Genomic DNA, 27067 nt, shown 5'->3' on the forward strand with positions numbered 1-27067 from the left:
CTTGTCTGGAGTACCTGAAGGAAACCGAGTGTGTTTTTGTTAACTGCAAGTTTCTATTAACATTAAAAATAGAGAAAATGCTGTCGTGGCTAACACAAACAGGAATTACCTTTTTGTTCTGTGGGCATGTTTTTTTTATCTCAGTCACATGATTGTTGCTCTGGGCCTCAGTAAAATTGATCTGAGTCTTTAAGGTCTGAACATTTCATTGGCGATTTCTCAGCTTTCTCTGTGAAGAGGGGTATTTTACAAACTATTCAATACCGCCCACATAATACCCTTTAATGCATCATCATCATCGTTTCCCTCTACTTGTAAGTTTCTTTGCAATACACTGTGAGAATTTCACAGGACTTTCTTCCTAAACTTTGAAACAACAACTACAACAACAAATCATATCGTCAGTGCCAGCCAAGACAAGAGAGAGATGGAAAATACGGATTTTTAATGTTTAAAATTCTAGCAATTTCAATGTGTAACACTGAACCAATCTACTCTCCCAGAAAGCTCCCTCAGCTGAGGCAGTAGGGGGCCTTGCCCAGACTTTGAGTGTCTCTCGGCAGCGTGTGCTCAGTCTGGCCAGGCCTGTCTGCCAGAATACCCTCTGCTTGGTAAATATACCCACTTCTGTCTTCCTGCTCACACCTAAGCTTCCCTTTTTTCAGTCTCAGACTCACAAAAGGAGGCAGCCTGCCTGACAGTGGGCTACAGAGCACAACTGCGCAGCACTGGTTTTCTGCGATCATCCTAAGGGTGCGGCAGAAACCTGAGAAGGAAACAGGTGAAACTGGTGATCAGGAGTTACTTTTTTATTTCTGAAACCACATCTTATTTTCTAAAGCGATCTTCCAATTTTGTTTAGCATAAGTAGTGTTTGTTCTAGTTGCTCCACACTGTTCTAATGCTCCAATCCTTTTAGTACCAGTACAGTATAATGGCAGGTATTGTTCAATATGCTTAAATGCCTGTCTTTTGTTAAAATATTGCATGAAGGTTGTTAAAATGGGCCATCCGATTTCTTATAATTTGAATTTAGATTTATCCCAGTTCAGGTTTTCATTCTGATCTTCTATAAAAACAAAAGAATTACCAGTCTGTTTGGAAAACTAAAACCACCTTAATGCCATAGGGACTGGCATGTCTCCTTGCTCCTTGCCAGGCACAAAAGGGAAGAGATAATAGATAGATACAACTATCTAAATGTATTGTCTTTTTTAGGGTATCCGCTCATATCTATTGTTTTTACTTCTGCATGCAATGACTGTGTGCATAAGTACAGTAGGTGTAACACACACCATTGCTTTCATTTTGCGTCACCTGGCTGTGTTATTACAAACTTTCACCTGCTTTCCCACCATGTACCTGCTACACCTCTGCCTTCTGACCGGCCAGACCTGTGCCTGTCATTTCCAGGCATCTGAAAAGAACTGCAGCTTCCCCCTACAGTGCGTCACTTCAAGCCTGTGGGAATCTACAGGACTACACACCTAATCCTGGCTGCTAAACTGATGTATTTGCTTCACAAAGAAGAAGACACACCCAACTTGAGTGGTGCTTAGACATTTTAAGAACGTTTAACAAGATGGTCCAATAGGCATGACTTTCTAAACCTTTACATTATAGTGTGCACTTCAAATTAAAAACCAAGCTGGGTGTAGTAATGCACAGTTGTGTGGAAACCACAGTAACACCAAGTAATTGTACAGGTTTGGTAAAATCACAGGGAAACTGTGGCCATACAGTATGTGCTAAACTTTCATTTGGTTGGAAACAGATAATAAGCTGTTGTACCAGATTGTATACGGTGTACTGTTATCAAAGGGTTTGCATCTAAGCACTTCTCAGAGAATCAGACAACACAAGTTCTTCTTTAATACATTTTAAAGACTACAATTTAGTCACTTATAAATCATTTCTAGATTACTTAATGCAACCCAAAGAGAATGACAGCTTTGTTAAAACAAATGAGTGAAGTCCAGAGGCATCTGGACACCAGAGTTTTGCTTCCCTAAACCGCTTCTCACTATCCACTAAGGAGTGACTGAAAGTATTACACTGAATTAAACAACTGTCTATTACTTCTTCTTTAAATACACTAGTCAATTGTTCGCTATTGGCACTGAGAAATCTTTTATGTTTTGTAGTACTTCATTTAAAGTAAATCGGACTTCTGATAAAAAATATTTTCTTGTTATATTTACTTTTCATAACAACACATACAGTACAAACAAAACAAATATAACTAGCTCCTTAAAAGCAATAACATTCCCGTTGCTCTCTAACTTTAATATTTGTGAAGTGTTTTTGTGGAAGCATTCTTTTTCAGGTGTGATTCAGCAGCACCATTTTCAAAAGGTTTTCTCAAAATATTTTTTGTGCACTATTTTCCTAAAATCCAGCTACGGTTCTTCACAGTAAAGTTAACTTTTTCCAAAACTGACTAGCTTCCATATGTTATTAAAGAGAGGAGAAACGATTATTTCTTTCTTCAGAGTCTTCTCCATTATTCAGAGACAAAACCAAGTGTAAAGGATGTTGCAATAACTCGTGTCTTTTAGCAAGATGACACAATGTGCTCTTGATTCCCCAATGTGCTTCCATTGCTGTCCTCACACTGTCTCTGTGCTGTCCTCACGCTGTCTCTGTGCTGTCCTCACACTGTCTCTGTGTTGTCGTCATGCTGCTGTCAAGCTGTCATTCTGGTGTCTTCACACCAATTTTCTGTTTTAAACAGGGATGATGAACCCTTGGAATGAAACTTGGTTTTCAGATACAGAAAATAGTTTTGTTTCAGTTTATGGGTGCAAGTATAAATCACAGACCTTACAATATCAAAAGAGAAGGTGATAAGTGTCTCTAACTTTAGAAGCAAAGGGAAATCATAGGCCTAATCATGGTGTAGTAGATAATGTCACGGTATACATATATTTAACCCCTCTGCCAAAGTACCTTTTTGGCTACATATAACTCAATGAGGAGTACTGCCCTTGTTACTATGCTATCACATTCTGCAGGCTGGTACTAACTGATGTATCCTCATGTGTCCCCTGCTGGTATTTTTATAGATACTGTAGGTGTCAAAAAATCTTCCGAAGGTATTTTCAAGCTAAATTAGAGCACTTTGGGTATTTAACTGTGCCTCAGTCCATGATCCTTCCTTTCCATGGGAAGCAGTTAAAGGCTTAAATAAGGATAATTTTACTGTATTGGCCTCATGACTGTATAAATCTCTTAGTAAAAGTATTCAATTGTAATTCGAGTTCTTTCTAGGACAGACTCAGAAACGTTTTTTTTCTGATACTACTGCGATGTAATGTAACCTTGCAGGAACAACATTACTTTTCTTGCCTGGATATTGTACTGAATTTCTCAAAAGCAGATCAAGACAGAACTATTACTTTAATGGCAGTTGGCTGAGCCATTTACGAGCTTTGAGATTCTGCAGAAATGAACACTTTGCAGATGCTCCTGCTGTTTGATCAGCACAGGGGGTATTACTGTCAGATCCTATGCAGGTGAACTCCACATTTCACCTGTTTTGCACTGAATAATACAGCTCAGGCATTCTATTTCTGCAGGGAAAGTGTAGGAGTTTTCTCCAGTCTTTTCATTCACCTGGTCTTTCTCCTGTAGAGTCATCTGTACTGGAGAAGCTGCATATATTCCTGTCTGAACTAAAGGAGTCAGTTCAGGACACAACAAAGAGTAAATCTCCAGGCATTGACGGTGTCTCTGTTTAATTTTATATAACAGTATGGCCCCAGTCAGGTCCCTTGCTATGTGAAATTATACAAACTGCCATTCAGTCAGGTTAGTTTTTGAGGGTTGTTAACTGCTGTAACTATGCCAAGATGCACTCACCTTAATAACTAAATTGGTGCACAACCATCAGACAGGCCTTAATAAAAGGCATCTTGCCTCTGAGAGCATTCGCTGCCTCATCCATATTAGGCACGCAGCAGCAGACACTGCCTCACACTCTCTTTCCATTATTCCAGAAGGAGTTTGACTCAGAGCTGGACATGCAGATGTGGTCAAATTGTTTCTGCTCACTGCACCTGTCCCAGCTGTCTGACCTCTGCTTATTGCTCCTTTGGTTTGAAACATGGAAAGTGGGACCACTGAGATGGGGGGCTGTAGTTGAGGGATGTTGTACACTGTTCAGGGTCTTGTTGTTTTTCTGTTCTGAGACAAGGTAGTTCTCAAAAAAATCTTTTGAAAAACGTCTGTCCCACCTGTATTAAAAAAAGGTTTCAACTGAGAGCCACTGGCTATTTCTGACCCGTTCAACATGACCCTTCAATATGACCCCTTCGTATTAATTCCTCAACCGTTTCTCCATCCAGGTTATTCTGAATTATAAATAGCATTACATGTATTAATCCTTTCCAGTCAATCAAGTCTTTTCACTGTGGTGTCAATGTTTCTTTGATAACATTCTATTAAATCAGAGAATTTTAGTGAATTCCATGAACAGTGAAGCTAGGTGAAAGAACAGCATTGTTCATTCTTCTTCATCTGCAATAGTGACTAATTAGTTCATTCGTATCTTTGCATCCCTAAGCAGATAACTGTCTCCTCTTTCCTAATTTATTACATACAGACAGTCATCCCTCAGCTGTACAGCTCTCCAAAAGTGCAGCACACTCTAAATATGTTGTTTCCTCTTTATATTCTGGCTCTATTGTTTTGGACAGGGTATTGGAAAGCTTCAGAGAGGAACTGTAAGCTCACAAACTCCAAACCTCTTCCTTCCACATTCCCAGGTGCAAGACTCAAAAAGGAAACTGTGCAGGGAATAGAAGAAAATGTCTTTAAAAGAAATCATGCCAGCCTGCCATCACACTTGTGCTGAAAGTTTTTTTAGGTGCCAGGCTTGTAAAATATGTAAAATGCATCATTGTGTTTTGCTTTTGCACGCATTCATTATCCATTATCCAGTGACTCAATCAATACCTTGCAGCATTCAAATTAAATAACGAGATCTTTTCATTGAAATGAACAGCTGCTCCTTGGAGCACTAAGACTTGCCAGGCTGTAGTCTAAGGAATCTTGTCCATGTGCACAGTGTTCCTATGGCTTTAACTTCACAGATAAAGAATAGTCTGTTCTCCTCTCTTCCATCTCACTCTGGCATTGGGTTCGTACAAAAACACTACAGCATTTTTGCAGAACTGTATTAAACTTTTTGCACATGGAAACCTTGAAATACCATATAACAAAAAGGTCTTTTTGCTAAAAGGAAGGATGTTTTTTCTTTTTCTGTAATTAAGGTTTAAACAGATAATGTGGAGAAAGGGTAATTTGTAGTTAAGTTAACTGAGTGGATAATAAACAGTCAGTTGTGGATGAAAGAAGAAATATTATATCACAAACAGTTACATTCATATATACTGTATATATTCGTAACTTAGTCCAGCAGTAATTTTTTGCCAGCCTACTGTACCAGTCCAACTTTGTGGCTTTTGTCCAATGGGACCCTGCAGTCTTCTTCCAGGAATGATACTGTATATATTTGTTGGATGGAGTTTTTTTTCTAAGCCATAGTAAATTGTTAAAGACATCATATTCAATTTTCTGTGCTTATTTGTCAATTCTATATAGCATTATTACTTCTGAATTTTATTCACGCATTCACATGTTTTTTCATTTTAATATTTTTCCTCTCCTCCAAGTTTTTTTTAATCCTGGAATTTGTGAAGAAACAAGATGGGTATATGCCATTGCACCCCCCTTCACAAAATAATGCTTTTTATTGCCAATTCAAACCATTTCTTCAATTTGTGCTTTTAGAGTATTTGAAACCTCTGACTTGAACAATGAAGAGAGTTAAAAACAACAGCTATCTGGATAGGCAGGATTCCACTTCTGCCAGAAATAGTTCAGGATAAACCAGTTACAAAACAATTTCTCCCAGGCTTGTGAAATAAGCGCTTGAAACACAAATGTTTGTTTCATCCGATTGGCTAGTGAGTTAGCTTGTTTCTTAAAGAACTAATTTTCTCTTTCCGAAGGAAATCACAAGAAGTATCAGCCCTTCAGAGAGGGGGAGACCAGGCCTTCTTTCCCACTCATCTCAAACTTCAAAATTCCTGGTTTAAGCAGAGGCATTCCTTACATTCCTGTTGTCAGAACTCACCCCTGATCTACTTATCTCGCCAGCTGCCATTCTGGCTGGGGGATGGATTCACCACTAAACAACACTAACGGAAGTAGGAAGTGGAGAGATGGCACAAATACAACATTTGGCTGTTAGCATTCTTTTTTTTCAGCTACTTGATCTTTATTTCCTTTTTTTAAATATTTTTTCATTCTTATTTTAGTTGCCATTGTGGTGCAGTAACCTGATTACTGTACTCTAATCGAAAATCAGTTAAAATGAAGTGAAGTGTTTCCATTAAAATCTTCTGATGACATAAACGCATGTGTTACCTCACAGTTACTGAATTGACCAAAACAATTTTTGTTGAGGAGTACAGTCAGGTTTTTGAACAGGGAAAATCTTTATGTAAAGAAAAAAAGCAGTTAAAAAACAAATGTTTCTTTTTATCCTGTGTATTTGGAAGAGCATTCATGACTGGATTTAAACTTTAGAGCTTAAAAATGTTTTTAGAGGACAAGCAAGATTAGTTTGAAGAAACCCACATAACACGAGACAAATGGAGTGCAGCCTGCCTGGCCTGAGGAAGGGAGTAACATACATTCCGCAGCTCCACCACGGTGCTGCAAGCATGCGCATGGCCTTACCTTTCCTCGGCTTCGGCTTGCCGAGGACAGAGCTCGCCCCTTCCTTCTCCAGACTCTCCTCCCTTTCCTTCCAGCGCCTCACTTGTTCCTGCCTCATCTTCAAGAACAAAATCTTCTTCTGCTCCTCATTAAGAGCCTCCAAAACATCCGGATCTATGTACATGTCTTTTAAGATCTGCTGCAACATGTTCTCTCAAAGGGTCGAGCCAAAAGCTGGACAAGGGAAGCTGCTTTTCTTTTACAGGCAGAATGCCGTACAGATCAGTGTGATTTCTTTAAACAAAAGATTCCTTTATCATCCAGGGAGTGTGGAGGTCTCTCATACCTTCTATTCTTTCTTCAGCAATCAGTTGTCAAATAGCCATCTACAATGCACAAAATTGAAAGCTTTAGTTAAAACATCTGGAGCTCAGCTGTTTCTCAAAGTTGGCAAGTTGAAGCACGTTGCAATAAAAGCATGCAATTACTGTTGATTTATTTGTTAATATGTCATCATGGAAAATATACTGAAATAATAGGATCACATTGACATTCAGTTTAAGCAATCAGAGTCAGAGCCCTGCTTTTCTGACAAATACCAGCATAACTGGCTAAAAGGACATTCCTTGTTTCGTTTCGCTAATAAGGGAGAGTTCAAGTCGCTTTCTAAGTATTTTTTACGACACACACTTACACTTTCTTAACTTTCGCTAAACTTTCACCACACACACAGAGATTATAGGAGTAGAGACACAAAGAGGCTAAGTGAAAATATGAAACTCTTCCTTTGGTCTCTACAATTTTTCCCAAAGGATACATATTCCCTACATAAGAACAAAGACAGTTTTTCATGGCTGTAGGTCAGTCTAAAATCTTTCACTTTCTTTAGTATGACGGTACTTTAAGAAGCTCCATTAAACATGCAATGTCATTATTGCACTACACTGTTTTTTCTAAACAGTTTGGAATGTTTCCTTTAAGAGAACAGACACAGTGAAAATTAAAGTGCTTTTCAGATAATCAGTATTGGTAAGAAAATCAAACAACAATAGTAACAGCTGCAGTAATGATAAACACACAAGCACTCTTCAAGAAAATAAAATGAAGCAGCTTAGTAATGTCATTCAGCATTCCCAGTCTGCAGTTAAGTTACTTTGTAGAGCTTCTTAATCTGTGTGTTTACTGCACTAAGAAAAGCTCTTCTGAGTGAGACTGAGACTTTCACACCAGTCTGACAGGTCTCTATGAAAACAGTTCAGCACGCGAGCGTAGGATCTTACTTACAGAAATCCTGGCCATCCAGTCTGCACTGAACACATCAGCAGAGATTCCTGATCCACTGTGGGAGTGCAGGCTGCAGTGTGTTTTCATGCTTTTGTAGCTGGCTGGGGTGGTGACGTCAAAGCATTCCATGTGCTCTCTGTAAGAGCCCTTCTCATTTAAATGTAAAGCAGAACAATAAATTGGTCAGGAAACAGAGCTCAGCTCAAATAGCTGAGGGATTAACTAACAGCTAGCATCCTGTTGAACAGAATAGTGGTGGCAGGGGGAATCACAGTGAAGTGCTGTTTGCAAAAAACATCAAAAAACAAAATTAAGAAATCAAAACTCTTCGGTCTGCCCAGAATGAGAATTCCTGACTAACTGGCTCTGCTGGCTCCTCCTGTTGTCCCATGTGCATTTTCTTTTTCCCCTCTCTCCTATTCCTGGAAGAATTCTGTTAAGTGGATGATGATGATAATCCACTCCAGAGCCCAGAAAAGCTAAACAAGTCCATTAATTCTGTTAGGTAAAGCAGTTATCTGACAGAAATAAAGAAATATTTAAACCATCACCTTGATACCTGAAATTCACATCGCAACTAATTTAATTAAAAACCTTTTTTCTATATTTTTTTTTTCAGTGGGGCCATCCACCCTGAGTAGAACAGTATTACACAAACTACTGTACATGCAATCGGTTTCACTCTTGTTAGGCTTCGGTCAGCTTCTGATTTGCGTATTGATGGCTGAGGCACTGCAGGCAGCCCCTGCTCCTGTCTGATAGCAAGGCTGCAGCACATCGATGAGAGCACGAGCCGTGACTGAGCCATGGAGCCTGGAGACATTGCTTCTGTTTGTGGCTTGTTCCATTCTCTCCCAGTTGGATCAATATTTATGTTGTTTTATGTAATTGGGGGACAATGCATTGGCTTATGTACAGTATCTGGTATATTCTTCACCATAGGCACCAGTTACTGTCAACACCTTGTCATATATTTTCAAGAGATTTTTTGATAGGGCGGATTTTTAAAGCCTCGAATATGAATGTTAAGTCTTATTTGCAAAACTGGTAAATGTTTTAGTAGGAGGAGTCTATTTTTTATCATTTTTAAATTATTAGGTTGCATCATGTAGACTTGCTTTCCATTTTCACAATTACTTTGTTGATGAATATTTCACTCATATGCATATACTTTCCTCCCTCGAGTAATTAGCATTGATCAGCTGTTCATTCAATAGATCAATAGAAGTCAGATCAATAGAAGAAATCAATGATCAGTACTAGCTGGGCAAATTAGGTTGATACATTTATAGAAAACTAAAAGCAAATTCAACGTAAGGGTAACTGACAAAGAAATACTGAAAATAAAAACCAGGCAAAATGAAATTAATTTCCTGACATTTATAAGAGCCTGTATTGGGGATCCAGAGTGTCTCAGCTAAGTTCGAGCGTGCTGGACAAGTGTGAGCCCGCTGGACAAATGTTAGTGCTCTAGACAAATGTGAATGCGCTGGACAAATGTGAGCGCACTGGACATGCGTGAGTGCACATCTTCATTTCACTGTGAGCACACTGTAAAAGTGTGAGTGCGCTGGGCAAGTGTGAGCATGCTGGATAAGTGTGAGCTCGCTGGACAAGTGTGAGTGTGCTGGGCAAGTGTGAGCGCTGGACAAGTGTGAGTGCACATCTTCATTTCACTGTGAGCACACTGGAAAAGTGTGAGTGCGCTGGACAAGTGTGAGAGTGCTGGATGAGTGTAAACACACATGCTCATTTCCCTGTTAGCAGGCTGGATGAGCGCACACTTCCTCCTTTCCCTGGGCATGGCCTAATTAAGTGGGCATAGCAGTGGAATAATTATCGCTTACTACCTCTTAAATAATTCAATTACATTAATGGCTGCTTTCTACAGGATCAATTTCCATAATATCTATGAACTATACCCATGCTGTAGTTTCTAAATAAATCTTATGACAATAAAGTAGAAAAATAGCCTGTGCTAGCCTTCAATAAAAAGCCTTCATACTGTATGTGATACCCCTATGGTATGTACTATTAGACTTCTGATACTGATTAGTTAATCATGGACAGCTGCTTAGCATATATACACTTCTCATGTGCTGCTCAATAGTTCAATTTATTTTTTACACTTCATTAAAATTAGACTGAACAAATCTACTTTATCAAATAGCAATTGTATCTGAAAATATAAAAAAACATATTAAGAAGTAAAAAGAAAAATAGTCTATTGGGAAGAAAGCAACAGAGGTCGTGATCTTCATATGTTCTCTTGGACTGGACCTATCCAATGTGTAATTCCAAAATGCTTCATGACACTGCAATCATTTTTTTATATATCTCTACCAGGGATCTTAGTTTCTTCAATAACGATAAATCTCAGCATTGATTCTACTTGTTTAGTCTCCTATATAATGCTACACAACTTGTGAGCACTCTTGTGTTTAGAGAAGTCTGTCACTGGGATTATCGTTTATTCAGCATTAATTAACCCACAAGGACACTTTATCAAGTGCATCACAGTCCAAATCACAGTTAAATAGTCTTTGATGTAATTCTCATGTCTGGAGCATGAATAGCAGGAAAGCCAATTAGTCAGGAAGATTTAACATCAGACAAGACACATCAAGAAAGAGGAGGTTTTTTGTAAAGTAGATTTGTAAAATTCTACTGGATGTTAATTAACTATGGGCAGTTTTAATTCCAACCTTTGAGTATCATGTGTCTATCAAGGAGTGTCTAATTTTTAATTAGGTGTCAAAACTAATAGTAACCAAATGAACTAAATGGGCCAAATGGCCTCTCATTTGTAACATTTTTGTGGTCTTAATTAATTAATCAAGAACAGCTGTCTTAGGGTGCATTTAATTATAATCATTTCCACCTTAGTCGAGGTTTACTGCCCGATTTACACATTCATTTCTGTTAGTTTAGGGAAAACTTTAAAAACATGTCATGCTGCAAAGTATCCTGGGATTGCAGGGCCAGGTGGCAACCCTGGAGCTTTTCTTTGTTTATTTTTTCATTCATTTTTTGTTTCTTCTAGTGGTCCCTTTGACAGGAAAAGGCATTTCTCTGGAGCCATCATTGCTATGATAATCTGGCACCACTTCTGTGTAGAATATACTCCCCAAATAGAAGTAAGGCTAGCAGACAGCAGAGGTATACATTTCCTTTGAAGTTACACCTGCTCTTCTGTGCTTTTGGGGAAATGAATGTGTATGTGTGTGTGTGTGTTTTATTCAACAGTTAGAGTTTTCTAAGTTATAGTGTATGGGGAGGGTTAGTTGTGACAATACACACAATGGATTCAGGAACAGTTCCAAGTCCATGTTTTCTGCTGTTATGTTATTCAGTTATTTAATATAAGTGAATTTCCCCCCTTAAAATACAAATACATACTATTTGAGTGTGTATTTGTTGGCTTTGAACAAAGAAAAAAGATCAAAACTTCAGTGAAAGTTTCCCAGATGATTGTATTATTAAGGAAAACATTTAGTGAAAAGACTAAAATAGTCTAGAAATCAACAGTGTAATTACACTGATTATTCATTATGGATTTAGAAAAGGTAGTTTAACAAGCCTGTCATTGCAATAACAATTGGCAACAGTAGAATGTATCATATGATAATTTCAGGATCCAGAAAGCTTTTGAAACAATACCATTTTAATTAATTGTTAATTCTCTGATGGAACAGAATAGGTGTTCTGCATAATATATGTATGTGGGGTGTGAAAAAGTAAATATTCAGAAAGAAAAAGGGAAAAAAACATTTAACTAGGTTAAGTTAATAAATGGAGTTCTTCAGGTATTGGTTATAGGTTCACTCTTCTTTCTGTTTTATATAGTTCTTATATAGAACATCTTCAACTGGGCAATTGCTATAGTCATATAAATTTGAACAACAAAGTAGGGGTGCAGAAAACTCTGAATGTTTCTATTCAGAACTGGACAGGTGCCTGGCAAATTGACCTCTTAACATACTGTATAAAGATTAGGAGATATAAACATCTCAAATATACAATCTTTTTTGTCTTTTTTTTTAACCCACCTCCACCCTCCCAACTTTGGAGGACTTCTTTATTTTTTTATTTTTTTTTCACTCTCTCATTTTTGTTCTTATTAGACAATAAAAAAAAATCATAAAAATATTTTGCAAATATACAATCTAATGGGTGGTATAGAGTTTGAAGAAGAAAGTAAGGAATACTGTATGTTTGAGGTGTTTTGGATGATTTATCATAGCCTTTATGTACACAAATCTGGGAAGAAATAAAAATGAACAAATCACTCAATATATACTGGCAAAAATAAATTTCCATCAAGATAGTTTTTAATTCTTTCTTTTTACATTGTTTGATTCTTGATCCACTGTTCTCCCTTTTACTTAAATAACACTAAATTCACATTGGACATTAATTAAATGTCTTAAAACTACGAAAACAATAACCAAAAACATGGATATAAAATGGACAATACAATATTATCCATTTAAGATTTGGAAATGGTTAAATACATTGCAAATAAAAGTTTATATAAATATGAAATATTTCACATAGTTCAATATTTTAGGGACACAGATACTTTAGCTGGCACAGAATTATAATAGGCATGACAGCAGAAAAGGTTTAGTTTTTGTAATAAATGGGTCCCTCTACATTTCTAGGAAATGCACAAATAGTAAAGTCAAAATGGAACACATTGGCTCTGCACTGAAGCACAAAGAATGCAACTCAAGAGTCCTATAGCTGAAGTTGTACAATCCCCTAACTACCCCACATACATGGAGGCTCTGTGTTTCACAAACTATAAAGAAGCCTTGGAGACAATTTAGAGGCAAACAAGAGACACAACAGATGAGTTAAGAAGGGTGGAATTCAGCCTTTTTAGAGTCGGTAAACAACGTCTGAAGGAGATTGATGTCTTCATACTTTTACGGGTAATGAATAAACTTGACCCCAATTATTGATTTCAAATTCAGTTCAGAATTCATAGCACGAGGACATATGGAACCACCTCCCTGATATCATCTCACAGAAAGTTTTGAAAGAGAAATAGCATTGAATGTGTCTTTTCCTGAACCCTACAATCTATGACGTCTCTAAAGCTCAGAGCATTATTGGAAGTTTGTGAATGTTACTAATGCACCATAAAACCCCACACTCCCGAGCAGACAGCCTGCCTAGGAGCAGCTGCTCTGGGAAACAGAGGGAGTGCCCCCCCCCCCAATGTCTCCTACTGCTTTGGGGAGATGGAGGTCCAGCAGTTGTCTGCAGAGCATCAGGTTTCACCAGAAAGTCCCATTAGTGCTCAGTGCCCAGTGAAATTTTTTTTTTCAACAGTGAGGGCTTTGTGCCAAGAAAGTTGTGCATTTACAGGCAACTCTGAGAAGGCAGACAAAGAGAAACTGACAAATGACCTCAGGGACATGGGGGACAGGAAACTCTTAAATGAATATAGAAACAGACGTCAGCAGTGTAAAGTCTGCATGTTTGGGGGGTTTTCATATACTTAGATTTTTAAAATCCATTACAACAAAAGTTGATCAACACCGGATCATCTTTATTGGAGTTTGCCACAGAAGCGCAGTGGATGGTTTACAGGAATAAGTGCTCTGATTCCTGCCAGTCACAAGAACTACCACACTGTGCTGCCTCAATGACAGAGTGGGAGCCTTAGGTATCTTATAGTTCTAGTGTGTCAAATGTTCTGTGGCAGCAAAGTTTGTCCAGGAGATCTTCTGAAAGGGTGATTTTGAGTAACAGTCGACTATTTCATGGTTCAACTAATAAGGCATATTTAGAAACAGTAACTGCAGTTCTATCTTGTAAAACAAGAGGTAAGTTGCTCTTTAACTCATCTCCATCCCAATACACAGGATACTCCTATCCAGGTGAGCCTGATGAGAACTTTCTGCTTCCTCCTGGGCTTAACAATCTGCACAGAGCTGTGGGTGATTGCAGCCTGTGACAGGAGTGATTGAGATGAAGCTGAAACGCCCGCTTTGGGAAACTATTATCTTAAACATTTATCTCAGTTACAGGACTTACAGTAACTGGCTGAAGCCATAGTTTCCTCCAGGTATTTAGTATATGGTGATTCGAATAGGTAAAACATTGTGGAGCTTACAAACACTCCTAGAATAGTGTTGTGCACCCTGCTACAGGAAAAAAACCTCTCTACGTATACAGTACAATCATTTCTCATCACTCTGCAAATCAGGTCATTTACATGATACTTAATAATGTCCTGCTGCTTTCTTTGTTTCCACATTTGCAACTTGGCAATGGAGTTTCTAGATTCTATTCCCTGTCGAGTCTTCTGAGCATCCAGAAAATGAATTTTATAGTAACTTTGGTGTGCTAAGAGGTGTACTGTACATTGCTCTTAGAACTGAGCTGTGCTTGCAGATAGGAAGGCCATAATGAGTCTGAGGCATGGTACTTCCCCATTGTGGTCTCTCACCTCACATTTATTTATTGCGCAAGAGTTAGCAGATAACATTAGCTCATCACATAGCCTTATAAATCTGCTTTCTTCCTGAAGCCCACAGTAGGGCTGTCAGACTGTGGCTGCTGTGTGAAGGCTTGTTTAACTGCGTCTGTACTGTCTCTAAGGGCCCTTGTGAAAATTCGAGTGCAGTGGTGGAAAATGCCGCTGGCCAGGCTGTGACAGACAGAGGACAATGGACCGTTAAACAAGCGCGATGCCTGATTTCCCCAACTGGGTTCATTAGATTCAGAGAATGCACATTCATTTAAGGTACATTTGTAAATATCTCAAATGGAGAAAAGGTCATAAAATGTCATGTTTATTTAGCAGCATACCTTTCCATTGTGAAGCAGTAGAAAAATCTCATTCTGTATATCAAATATGCACGGCTTTGTTCTTCTCAAAACAAATCTAATCACAAGAGCATTTTAGTGTCCAGAGTATAACACAGAAACGGAAGAGAAATAAAAGTGAGACATCATATTGTACAGGTCCATTACGATTACGTGAAAAAAGTAAAGATCAGGCAAACAAGAATGGGCAAAAGATTTGCTTGGCCTGCAGGGTTTCTTATTACATAGAATGGTTGTATTTTTCCTTATGATTTGCACTTGTGCATCAGTTAATTTTATTATACTGTATTATTTATATTATTGTGTTGTGTAAAACCATCATCATTTAAAAAGTTTATAGCAAATTGTTAACTTGTGGCATTGTGTGCAAAGCTAAATTAATAGTGTAAATAAACAAACAATGATTTTACAATGGCCTTCAGTAAACATTTAAAGAAATGCAATATTTACTCTACCGCTGTTTTACAGTATTATTAGCAGTAGTGTTACATATTTTGTATTATATATTTTTAATAGATCATTTAATGTATTCTCCTGGAATAAAAGAAGCATTGGCACTTAAAAGTTTAACCTGTGTAACCTGAAAGATTTGCCAGTCACTGCAGCAGGCAAAGCACAGGGAAGGATGGCTGCTATGAATCAACATCAGACACAGCTTTAGTAACTAAAGCCAAATCACATTGAAATGCCAAAAGGTTCAATTTAACCATAAGGTTTAAAATCACTGCATTATGACTAATTGCAATATTGAAATCCTCACAATCTTAGTAAAGAGAGCCCTAAGTGTTTGGGAACAATGTTCACAGACAAATATGAGTGTTATTGCAGCATCATGCATAGACTCTGTGAAGGTGCTATGCTGGCTACATACATTAGGAACATCAATTATGACCTTGATCTGAAATTGGTCTTCAGGCTGAGTGGGATATGTACCTTTCATTTCAAGGAGATTAATGAGAGCACAAGAGGAACAATGCTGGTGAAATGTAATGAATACAAATATTTTTGCTTTTGTTTTCTTAGTTTCCTTAATTATTCTAAAACATCATCCAGGTGGGGCTGCACACTGATGGTGGAGAGTCCCCATTACCTGTAAAGCGCTTTGAGTGGAGTGTCAAGAAAAGTGCTATAAAAGTGTAAGGAATAATAATAACTGTGAAAGGAAAGAAATTTCTACTGCTGCTGTACTAGTGAATGAAAAAACAGGTCCAATGCACAGCCATCTAGAAGAGAGTGCAGAGCTGTGCTCCCTTTGCACAGAGTCACAGAGCGTGCTCCAGAGAGAGTCTGACTGTAATGGAGTGGTCTGACGCAGCAGCTTCTCTCCAGAGGTCTAGTGCACAGCAAACCCCATCTAATTCACACAGCCTGGTGGCCGAGGAGCAGATCCAGGTGAGATACAGGCTCTTTATTAATTCCAGAGCCATGAGAATGTTACAGTAAAAGCAGTGGACATAGTTTCACAACCCATATGTGCATGTGTGTGTAAGGACTGTGTAAAGACTGAACTGCTACTAGTACCATTGCCACTGAATGGGGGGCAGCTGTGGTTTCTCTGGGCCTGTGGTGAATCCTGCCTTTGTTTTGATTTGGTACTTCCAGAGTCTTTGGAGAAAAGTCAAGTGATAAAAGGTTCCAAGTCCTTCAGCGTAGACACTATCTACGATATTAAAAAACACATATAACATATTAGTAACATATTTCACAACATTGTTTGTGTATGTGTTTTTTTTTAACAGGTTAAATTACTTTGGGTTCTTACAACAGAGTCTATCAATGCTGTGTATCAACCCCAATAATTATTCACAGGTGTACACATTCTCTTAATTCAAAATCTGACCTAGAGAAACATAAATGTAGAACCTCATTTTTACGGGTATTACAGTTAATCAATGTCAATAATCAACCTATCAAATCTACTCATCACATCTCATGACCATAATGAAACCTCCAGATGTTAAGGGCTCTAGTAAGCGAACAAAATGTACACCTTTTATTGCTCTCTGTCCCTAGTCCTGTCTTTGTAACTGGAGATGGTGGGAATAATATCGTAATATGAGCTCAAAGACCAAATGAATCCAGAGCTGTTAAGTCTGGATCGTTAAAGATATTGGTTAACTGGTTAGACCAATTGAATTATTGGTTCATTTTTTAGATCATGGTTAGTTGATGGTCTGATAATTGTACTCAGACTATTTACCATTAATGTCTTGTTCTTGAAAATGTCATATTGTTCTTTTTAAACAAAGGAAAACCGTGCTGTTCTCAGCAGGAGTGCACACCCAGCAGGAGCTAAGGCTGATCTGGTAAAAACAAAAACACGCTGAAGTTGAAGACTAGCATGGCTCCTCGTTCTATCTATGCAGGAAAAAGAAAAACTGATATTAGAAAATCTTTTAAAAAAAAAAACATGTTAATGTGTGTTTTTATGGTGTACTGTTAACAGCATATATTAATATAAATCAGCACAAAAAGAGGCAGTTGTCAACCATGAACAACATTCTTGTATCAACTCACTTCTCAGTTTTAACTAATTGTGTGGCTGTGTTGTGCTGATGGTCGGTTAACTGATATTGTATACACAAAGCACAGTAAGATGTCTATTTAGATAGTGCTGCTTTTTAGCGCAGTGAAAGAGTCTCTGTCAATCTATCATTTTGTCAGTCTATGTTTGGTGTCACACTTGAGCTTTTCTAGACTGCTTATTCTCACCTAGAGGATCATTTGATTTCCTTCTCAAACTGGCTGTTTATCACACCTGATTTGAATAGATAACTCGCATTCCTCATTTGTTTTGTGTTTCAAATTCTGAAGTAATTAGTTTATAAGTTAGCTATGAAATCAGAAAATCAACTGAAGTAATAACTACAATAGCTGTATTCTCGCCAAAGGTGTTCAGGATTTGTGAATGTGTTCTTTCTTCTTGAACCTGGGAAGAGACATAATACACAATTATTACACAGGTGTGGAGTGGTGGCACTGGCTAAGAAGCTGTGCCTGTGGTTGGAAGGTTGCTGGTTCAAATCCCATGGCCGGCATAGGAATCCTACTCCACTGGGCCCCTGAGCAAGGCCCATAACCCCAGCTGCTCCAGGGGTGCTGTATAAATGGCTGCCCCTGAACTCTGATCCCAAGCTTCTCTCTCCCTGTCTGTGTGTCTCATGGAGAGCAAGCTTGGCTATGCAAAAAGACAAATTCCTAATGCAAGAGATTGTATATGGCTAATAAAGTGATCTTACAATTAAGCAAATGTGTGAACTCTGCCATCATTTGTTCTGTATGGGTGTTTTAAAATATATTTAGACCTGTTAGCTGAGAAACTAATGTTTCAGAAATTTATTTTTTTTTCCATTTTATTTTTATTATTGCTGGATAGAAATATGTTAAACAGTGCTTCATCAAACTAAGCCACTAAACTAAGCCGGTCTCATTACCTTTACCGTGAGTGCCAAGACATGCTTTATTAAGAGTATGAGGACACAGTCAAATGTTTTCTCCCCATTTCACATTCCGAGAGTGAAATGAAGAGAGATAAAGGGTGTCAGTAGTATTCCTTCTATTTGCAGACCGATGCACTGTGGTTTTCTAGGAGCAGGCTGTCTGACAGAACTCTGAAAACTTGATCTGGCTGCTTTGAGAGAACTTGATAATGAATCAGTTTGTATTGTATATATACAGACTGTATTATGTATAGCTTTAAATTAAAAATTTGTATGCAGACTTAAATATGTGTTGTTGTTTTTACAACTTGTAAAAATGAATGGAACCAAAAAATGTACAGTACATAAACATAGCCAAGATGACCCTTGGTCTGCAGATGGTGTAGAACATTAGATAAGATTACCAGCAACAAATCAAGCCACTTGATTTATTTTTCTTTCTCCTGGTTCATTTACTTGGTACTTCTTCCCATCCTTTTGCTAGGCAGGGCAACAGCTCTTCGGAATTTATTTTAAAACCCCTTTCAGCATCCTTGCACTCAGCTTGAGTGATCGTGTTTGCTCAGTGACTAAGATCTTCTGATAGTCACAGCCAAAAAGAGGTTTGGAAAGAAAATATTCTCCGAGCTGACCCCATATGCTCACCCCCATGGATAGATCCTCTCTCCTGCGCTTGAAGTATGCAGGAGTTAGCAGATACTTGAAGAATTAAGAAAATACATTCTCCCTTACCTGAGACACCTACAGCTCCAGCCCCTGTACAAAGAAGGATATTCTGCACTTGCATATGTGTCTATGTGTCCCATCACTGTTCTTATTCACCTGGCTTTTTCTGGGGTGATGTTACCATACAAACCTGCTTATGAATTAGAAGAGCAAAGTTTGCAGGCGTGACAGAATCCCTTCATTCCGAAAGTTAAAATATTGCATCTTAAATATTTTCCAGGCGTGAAAAGGTTTGCATCAGAATATTGTAATCCTAGTATTTTTTGTTTCTAGTTCTCCTGTTTATGTGTGGAGTATCTGCACTTTTTTGAAGACAATGTTTATTTTAATTGCTTTAATGTATTAACATACACGTTGTAGGAGGGGTCTTGTTACAAAAATACAAATATGAACTCATATACATCTTTCTGAAAACATAGAAAGTATGTCCGTAAAAAATGTACCAAATTCCTTATATCTATTAGTTATATATTAAAGTAGAAAAGTAATATAAAAGGTAATATAGAGAGTGTATTCACTGCAGCAGGAGAAAGGAGATCTGTTTCTCTTTTTCCTAATGTCAAAACATTTGCCAATCAGTATGAAAGCAAGTTTAGGCCCAGCCTGAAAACATCATTCATATTCTTTCCACCAGAGAGAGCCAGAGTTCTGTAATCTGGACTTGTATATTTCGTGCATGTTTAACATTTTTAAGATGTGGATTTTAATTACTTTACACTGTTCAACCATGTATTATAAATAATTATCCACAAATTAAAACGTTTAAACTTTTTCTTCTTTTGTGTGTGTTATTTAATAATAATAATACGTTATTTCTTTGTGTATCTGTAGCATTAAACTGTAACTGCTTTCTGAACAGGTCCAGCAGTTTGGATTTGGTGGATAAGGTTATGTTTTATATCGGAATGCAAGGCCAGTCCACCTCCTGAAAGTAAATTGGGCTATTTAGCCCGTTATACTTGACAAGAAACACCCTCCAGGACTTGGAAGGCCCTAAAAGAAACAATTTCTGGAGAGCTAGGGGACAGAATTGTGTTTTCCATGCTGCTGAGGTTTTCAAAAGGAGGGCCGTTATCTTTCATGCCAAGGGTAGTGTGAAATTGACTTGTGAAGCCCTCGCTGCAGCCAGGCCTTGTGTGTCATTCAGGCAGACAGAGAAAACCCAGAAATCATTGCTCCACTTCCACTGCAGATTCTTAGCATGAGGCGCCATCTACTGGTCATGATCCGATTTGCGTCTTGGACTCTGCCCAGAAACATGATTGGACTCAGTACAACTTTAAGATAAGATAAGATCCCTTTATTGGCCATATACAATTTCTTGCATTAGGAATTCATCTTTCCACATACCCCAGCTTGCTCTCCATGAGACACACATACAGGGAGAGAAGCTTGGTGTCAGAGCACAGGGTCAGCCATTTATACGGCACCCCTGGAGCAGTTGGGGTTAAGGGTCTTGCTCAGGGGCCCAACAGAGTAGGATTCCTCTGCCAGCAATGGGATTTGAATCAGCAACCTTCCAGCCATAGGTGCAGATCCTGAGCCACAGAGCCACAGAGCCACTGCTCTGCCCCTCTTCCTCTAAAAGGAAGATTTTATGTGACCATGTATAAAACAATATCATTCTCAGAGCCAAATGAGGGATATGCAATTGAGCGAAGGTCAAAATCACAAATTTGTACAACCTTTAAGAAAACTGTAATAAATCTATTGCGCTATATTTTGAATAATACAAGGCCAAAATTGATTTGTACAAAGGCAAATATTCTTGCACATGGCTTAATCACTGCAGACAATTTAAAGTAGTACCAAATCACAAACCATTAAATGTCAACTTAGATATCATGTCAAAGAGTTCATCTCCAGTCCAAGAGGCTCTGGCAGATTCCACTACGAGCAAGACTGAAGAATGCCATTCAACTGTTCAGATTCCATAACGATGCGGTACAGTAAGAATAATAACTGGGGACAGAGAGGATCCCAGCCAGGAGACTAATGAAATGACCTTCAAGACCTGGAATGTTAATTGTTCAAGAGCTTCATAAAAGACCTTAACTATTTGCCAAGTGCAAACAGGTTTTTTGGTAGCATATGTCACACTAGATTGAAAGATGACCATACAATGACACACACACATGCCGCAGTGCACTTCTCCGAAGAAAATACAGCAAGCTGTACTGTATGTGAATACAGACGTACGATTAACAGGTCTGTATTGTCCAATGAGTCAGAAACTGAACAGTTTCCAGGGCAAGATTCCAGGCATGTGGAGAGGCAGAAAGAGGAGGACTACGATGAGAAGTCTTACTGTCAAGGCTGGTGGCAGCCTCACGGCAGGCCTGCTGTTGATAGGGCCAGCACGGTACCTAGTGGTTACAGGTTCATCAGTTATTACAGAGTCATCAGATTCGGAAATTTTGCAGAACATCTGCAGCCCACTTCAGGATTCGGACTGCTTTCTGTGATGCGACTCCAGGTAATCACATTTGTAAATATACAGAAACAGTATCATCTTTCTATATTCTGAGTGGAAATAAAGTCTCTGGCACTTTCCAAATGCACAAATGTGAAGTGTCTATTCCAGTGGGGTTTAGTACGACATTACATTCGTACAGAAGATCCAAACACTTTAAAAACATAGTTGGTATCTCTGCTGCAAGGGAAGAGCTGAAACACCCAGTATGAGTAAGACAAGAACATGTGGGCACATCTGGGTTATCTGATACTCCATGTGTCATGTAAAATCCTGGTTCAGGATGTTACACATCTGTCCACACCTCACCTCATCCTGCAAAACTTTATGAAGACATCAGAGTGGGTCCTACAGCTCTCATTGGTGTAACTCACTGTTTCCCCTGGGCTGTGGAGCTGCCTTCGAGAGCAACAACACACACGCCCAGGAAGTGCATGGATGGGAAGCTGGTCTGTGGTAAAAACATTCCTTTCCATTTATGTTCCTGGGGTAGGAAATCACCTGCCTTGTGCTTGCTAGAGTACTGGCATAAAAAAACTGAAATAACTTCACAATGGGATATGAGACGGTCTGAATTATTTGCTGAATACAGAAACAAGCGACATAAAGTCACTCAACAGGACACCACTGAAACTAGAAATATTTGAAAAAATGTGTACTGTATATTACAGTAAAGGCCAACTAATGATCAAGAAGACCACACTTACAGAGGGAGCGTCTAACAGCTATCCTCAGTAACATGCCCCTTTACTTTAAAGAAATTAAAGAATCTGTTTTAAGTTCATTCTGGTAAATCCTTAGAGAAGGACTCTAATTAACTGTAGTCTAACCCCCTCACCATATCTCAAATATATTTAATGTGGATCATGCTGGATAGCAATCTCAATTTTCCCCTGTTGTTCCTTTTTAAGCTGTTATTTGTTACAGCGGTATAATTAGGAGCATTCAAGGGCTCAATAAGCCTTTTTCCCCAAACACAATAAACACAAATGCAGAAATAAGAAGAGGAGAAAAAGCAAACCTGAAAACAGTAACACACACATAAAAGTGCAGAGAATCTGAGAATGAGTCATAAAGCAAAACAAATCTTTTCTCAAATTTTTTTGGTTTTTAATATTTATGTTAAAAAGTCCGTTTGGTCTGGAGCAATCTATGCCACTGACATGTCAGTAATAACAGTATCCTACTTAAAGCTAAGGAATCACGCCATATCAAGTAGACAACATTTGCCTGACAACTGGGGACCACATTTAAAAAACAGCAGGCTGTGGTCTTGGCTTGGCAGGGCACCTCGTTCCGAGAGGATTCCTCCTGCCAAATGAACAGCTTGCTCACTCTGCAGTGTTAACTGCTCTCTGCATTAAGGGCCACAGCCGAGTCCTTGAATGCTAATGGGACCCTGCTATCACACGCCGAACGACAAGGTCACTTGCAGGCCGTTTCGCTCTGTCTTTCACTTGCCGTGTATCAGAAGAAAAAACACCCCCCTCCTCCCTTTGGAGAACAGCTGCTCGAAATGAACGTCCTTTCCGACTGTGTAGGGCTTATTCGGCATTGAACTGTGACACAGATTTCCTTAAAAAGAAGGCAAAAATAAAACACACATGCAGTACTCCATATATTCTTGTATTTATATGCATTTAACAAATGGACAACACCCAACCACAAGATGGCAAGGTGGAAGCATTTCAATTAGTGCAAATGTACAGTTCAGTCTAATTAAATCCTCACTTGTTACCCTCTTCAGGTCTGAGTGTCAGCTCATTCATGCTGCTGTATGGCTGAGCCCACAAGAGGGACACAGTATGTGTTTCTGTTCAGTGTCTGGCTCTGCCCAAACTAGGCCATCTCTTGGTCATTGTAAACACTGTGATGGCTAGTGATTAGAATTTACTTCACCATAGACGCTTTGTATCTCTTTTGTCCAGCGGATACTGCAGGAATTAAATCCAGCTGTTAATGCACAAGTTTAGTTTTTTCTTAAATTGCAGGTCTGCACAGCTCATGCATGTGGTGATCTGCGATTATCCAGGAAACAGCAGATACAGTTCACGATACAACCCTGGGGAAGCTGTGATTCTTGCTGGCACTTTCTGATTATAATGCCATTCTGTTAGATCAGAAGATTAGCACTAATTTATTCTCGGTCTTCAATGGCATAATTCTCTGAAAATTTACATTCACATAAACAAAAGCCAAAGCTATTTTATTTGGTAACTTTCCAGTTAAATGCAATTTCTACGTGGAAGGAATTTGGAGGCCCAGTGACTCTGTGCAGTGAGCTGGTATCCCCAGATCTCTTCCTGCATCACTTAGTTGGAGGAAGCAGATGGCTAACAAGTACTGCAGAGCCTCCACTGGTCTCTAGTTGTTTTACATTGATTCTTACACACATACTGTTCAGTATTTGCTTAACATACCTGTACAAGATATGCCTTTTGGAAATGCAGAAAATTGGTACATACCTTGGTTTACAACAAAATTGGTATTTTCTTGGCAGAGGGAGTCAGGTGAAAGAGTTTCTGGATTATGGTGCAGTCATTTAAAGTGTCAGAACTGCATGGTCCCCACTCAGATGAACAGTATGAATGAAGACATGGTGAAACCAACTTTAGATCAAGGATGATATTGAGATGTACAGTAATTGAAAATCTCTGACAGTAAATGAATGCACTTTGGCAGCAGAGAGCCCCAGGGCGACTCCTGCAGGAAGCAGAGCACAGGAAGACCTGCTGTGGCTCTTTGTTGGCGTGGCTGTCACAGGCACAAGCAGAGCCTCTGCCCAGCTCTGCCACACTCCGTCAGCGGCGGGACTGCGGGAAACTGCTGGTCACCATCTGTGTCCTGATGCTCTCCCAGCCCCCGAAGACTCCTGCCGTTCACACGCAGCAGCGATAAAGGACAAGGCAGGGGGCGCAGGAAGCACGACTCTGGGATGCTCTTTTTATCCTATGTGCCTGGTAACCCGTGATTCTAAACGGAGTTTGTAACAAATGTTCTGGGGGAAGGTTAGATCCTAATCTCGCTCACCTCTGCTCTCCTGTGTATATATCCATGACACTCACTGGCCTTCCCTTTAGGTATCTCTCTCGTACCCCTCCCACCCCCTCATCTTCACCTCTGCAGCAGCTCCCTGGCTCATTCCTCACAATGGGGGGGGGGGGGGTGGGGGGATTCAGGCTGCCTCACCCTCACACCTAGACACACATAGACGACCATTCCTGCCACTAGCTGAGTCACGCCAGATACCCTCTACACACGTCCTCCCTCTGTCTCATTCATTAGTATCTCATGAAAATACTGAAACTGATAATAAATGATTGCAGCAATTTCTTACATTTAAAAAGCGTTTTTCATTCTGAAGGATTCAATGCCATTTATATGCAGGGGGACCACTCCACCTACCACTGGAGCGCAGCCTCAGCCTGGGTGACGCACAGCAGCCATTCTGCACCTTCAGCCTCCCTGCACAGGACGTTAGAATGATGATGCACTGTCCTCACCTCAAAGAAAAAATATACCTATACATACACTGTATTCCTTTCCCTTTCCCCTTCCCTCAGAGACAACGGCTTGAACTTGGAGTGACAGATGTACCTATAAAGCCATGCATGCAAAGTTTTATTTCACACCATATATTGGATCTTACGTGAGCTTAACACCACAAAATGACAACTGGAATCGCTGTGTTTTTATTGCTATTGCTCTAGCTTTCTGTTAAACTGTAATGGAGTGCAACAAAGATTCACAGCTAGCTTATCCTTTAGGGAGACGTGGCAGTTCATCATCAGCAGTGGGTAAGCTAGAGAAAGCATTTTGTACATGTACATACACTATATACAGCAACTTGCAAATCTGTTCATCCCATGCCAACAATATCACATTTTGATGAATAACAACTGATGTTTTTTATTTAAAACTGTAATAATCAAACTGAATCATTTTATATTTGAAAGTGGTTGAATGTCAGCAAAACTTGCAAGAACCTGAGAGAAGTGAAATTTATTGATTGCACATTCTGTTCCCTAAGATGCTCCTTTGTCCACAGTTACTTCTGTCAGTGATTTTGGATGGGTCGATATTGTTGATGTATGAACGCTGACTCCCATTTCAAACGCACAGCTTTGTAAATCTTTCAAAGTCAGCGTTGGCTTCACAATGACATTCAGTAAAAGGATAAGTAAGCTTCACCTGATCTGTGCCTTTCTACCACTTTATCCTTGAATTGCTTCAAAAACTCTTTGGGCTTCACGGTCAATTTGTCGTATCGCTACCAGTTGTGGCAAGAAATTCGATATCTGAGGGATTGGTATTAGACAGACACATTTGCTCTGAAGTCAAGTTAAAGTTGCTCAGACACAGAGAGAGATCATTACTTTTCAGGCCTATTCTTTTACACCTGAACTGTTTTAGGGTTTTCTGTTGACTATTTGGGCAAATTAGTATTTTCTAATTTTCTTTAACATCCAATTAATTTACATATTATCAGAATTTTTTAGCATTTGTTCAGAAACCATTTTGTAGATTCTAAATATAGATTCCTCTTTGAAAGTAAGAGAAAGTAAATACTTTCTGCAAATGTAAACTTTGCAGAAAATGAATACTTTGTCAAGACAAAGCGTACAAATGCGCTGGTGTTTCACTGTTTTCTCATGGTCCAGTCAGGCTCAGCCCCTGAAGCTGTCCTGTGTGTGAAGTAGCTCTTACTGCAAACACCTGCACAAGACTCTAACAGTATTGTAGTCTGTCGTTCTACTGACATGCAGTTTGCTGTAGGAGCTGAATACTTTTCCAATACCTTTAAAGATTCTAGACTTGTTCCACGTTCTCCTCCTCTAAAAAGTGCCAGTCCTTATGTACTATTACAGCTTTGAAGACATGTTTTTATTAATTTCTTCACTATGGAGATATAGAAGTCATTCACAGCGACAACAACAATTCTAATTCTTAAAGCCGGTGTAAAGCTGACGTAAGCTATGCTTTTCATCCAATCCTGAGCCTGACTGACAGAAGACGTCTTCGTCCTCCTGCAACAGTTCCAAGCAGGTGCATGTGTCTGTTGACACGTGACAGCCTGTCTTCTCTGCAACATGGGGAGAGCTTGATTGTCTCCAGGTCAGCATCCAGCCAGACGGTCTGAATGACAAGCCAGTGTCCGAAGCGCATCACGTCTCCCATAGCAACAGCTCCTCTGAAAGCTGGGTCCCAGAGGACTGCTCTAAAAACCTTTACTGAGACTGAAATAATAGCGACTATAATTATTATCTACAAATGTGCCATTTAAAAAAAAGACATTAACTATTTAATTTCAGTTTTGTCTAAAACAACTGTCTGGTCCAAGTAGTTCAGCTAGTCAAATCTTTTCTTTGAGTGTTATAAGTGATGGCTCTGTGGCATACAGTAGATCTATGGATCATGCTTCATTCATACAGTGGTTTGCCAAGTGGTTTGGAGAAATATTTGAAGAATATTCCTCAGGAATTCAGGAACTCCATTTCCTAAGTTTGAATGGTTAAAATAGTGTCCACCGCTGGCTTTCATCAACCCTGGACTGAATCTCTGCTGCATTCATGGT

At 39.1% G+C, this 27067-nt stretch overlaps 1 protein-coding gene across 3 annotated transcripts in view; it reads right to left on the bottom strand.

Annotated features, from left to right (window-relative positions):
* LOC148650762 (SH2 domain-containing protein 4A-like) overlaps positions 1-8276 on the bottom strand; it is a 43588-nt gene extending 35312 nt beyond the window's left edge. Inside the window, exons 1-2 of one of the 3 annotated variants that reach the window (XM_088604904.1) lie at positions 8011-8276; positions 6748-7112 (exon numbers count right to left, since the gene is read on the bottom strand). In XM_088604904.1, coding sequence (XP_088461030.1) covers positions 6748-6934 — 187 coding nt within the window. In that variant the 5' untranslated portion in view covers positions 6935-7112; positions 8011-8276. The remainder of the gene's footprint in view (positions 1-6747; positions 7113-8010) is intronic. The other 2 variants (XM_088604901.1, XM_088604903.1) reach the window with 2 other exon arrangements.
* Between the last annotated feature and the right edge of the window lie 18791 nt (positions 8277-27067).

This window comes from Lepisosteus platostomus, chromosome 13, assembly GCF_059453375.1.
Source record: "Lepisosteus platostomus isolate fLepPlt1 chromosome 13, fLepPlt1.hap1, whole genome shotgun sequence".
NCBI lineage: Eukaryota > Metazoa > Chordata > Actinopteri > Semionotiformes > Lepisosteidae > Lepisosteus > Lepisosteus platostomus.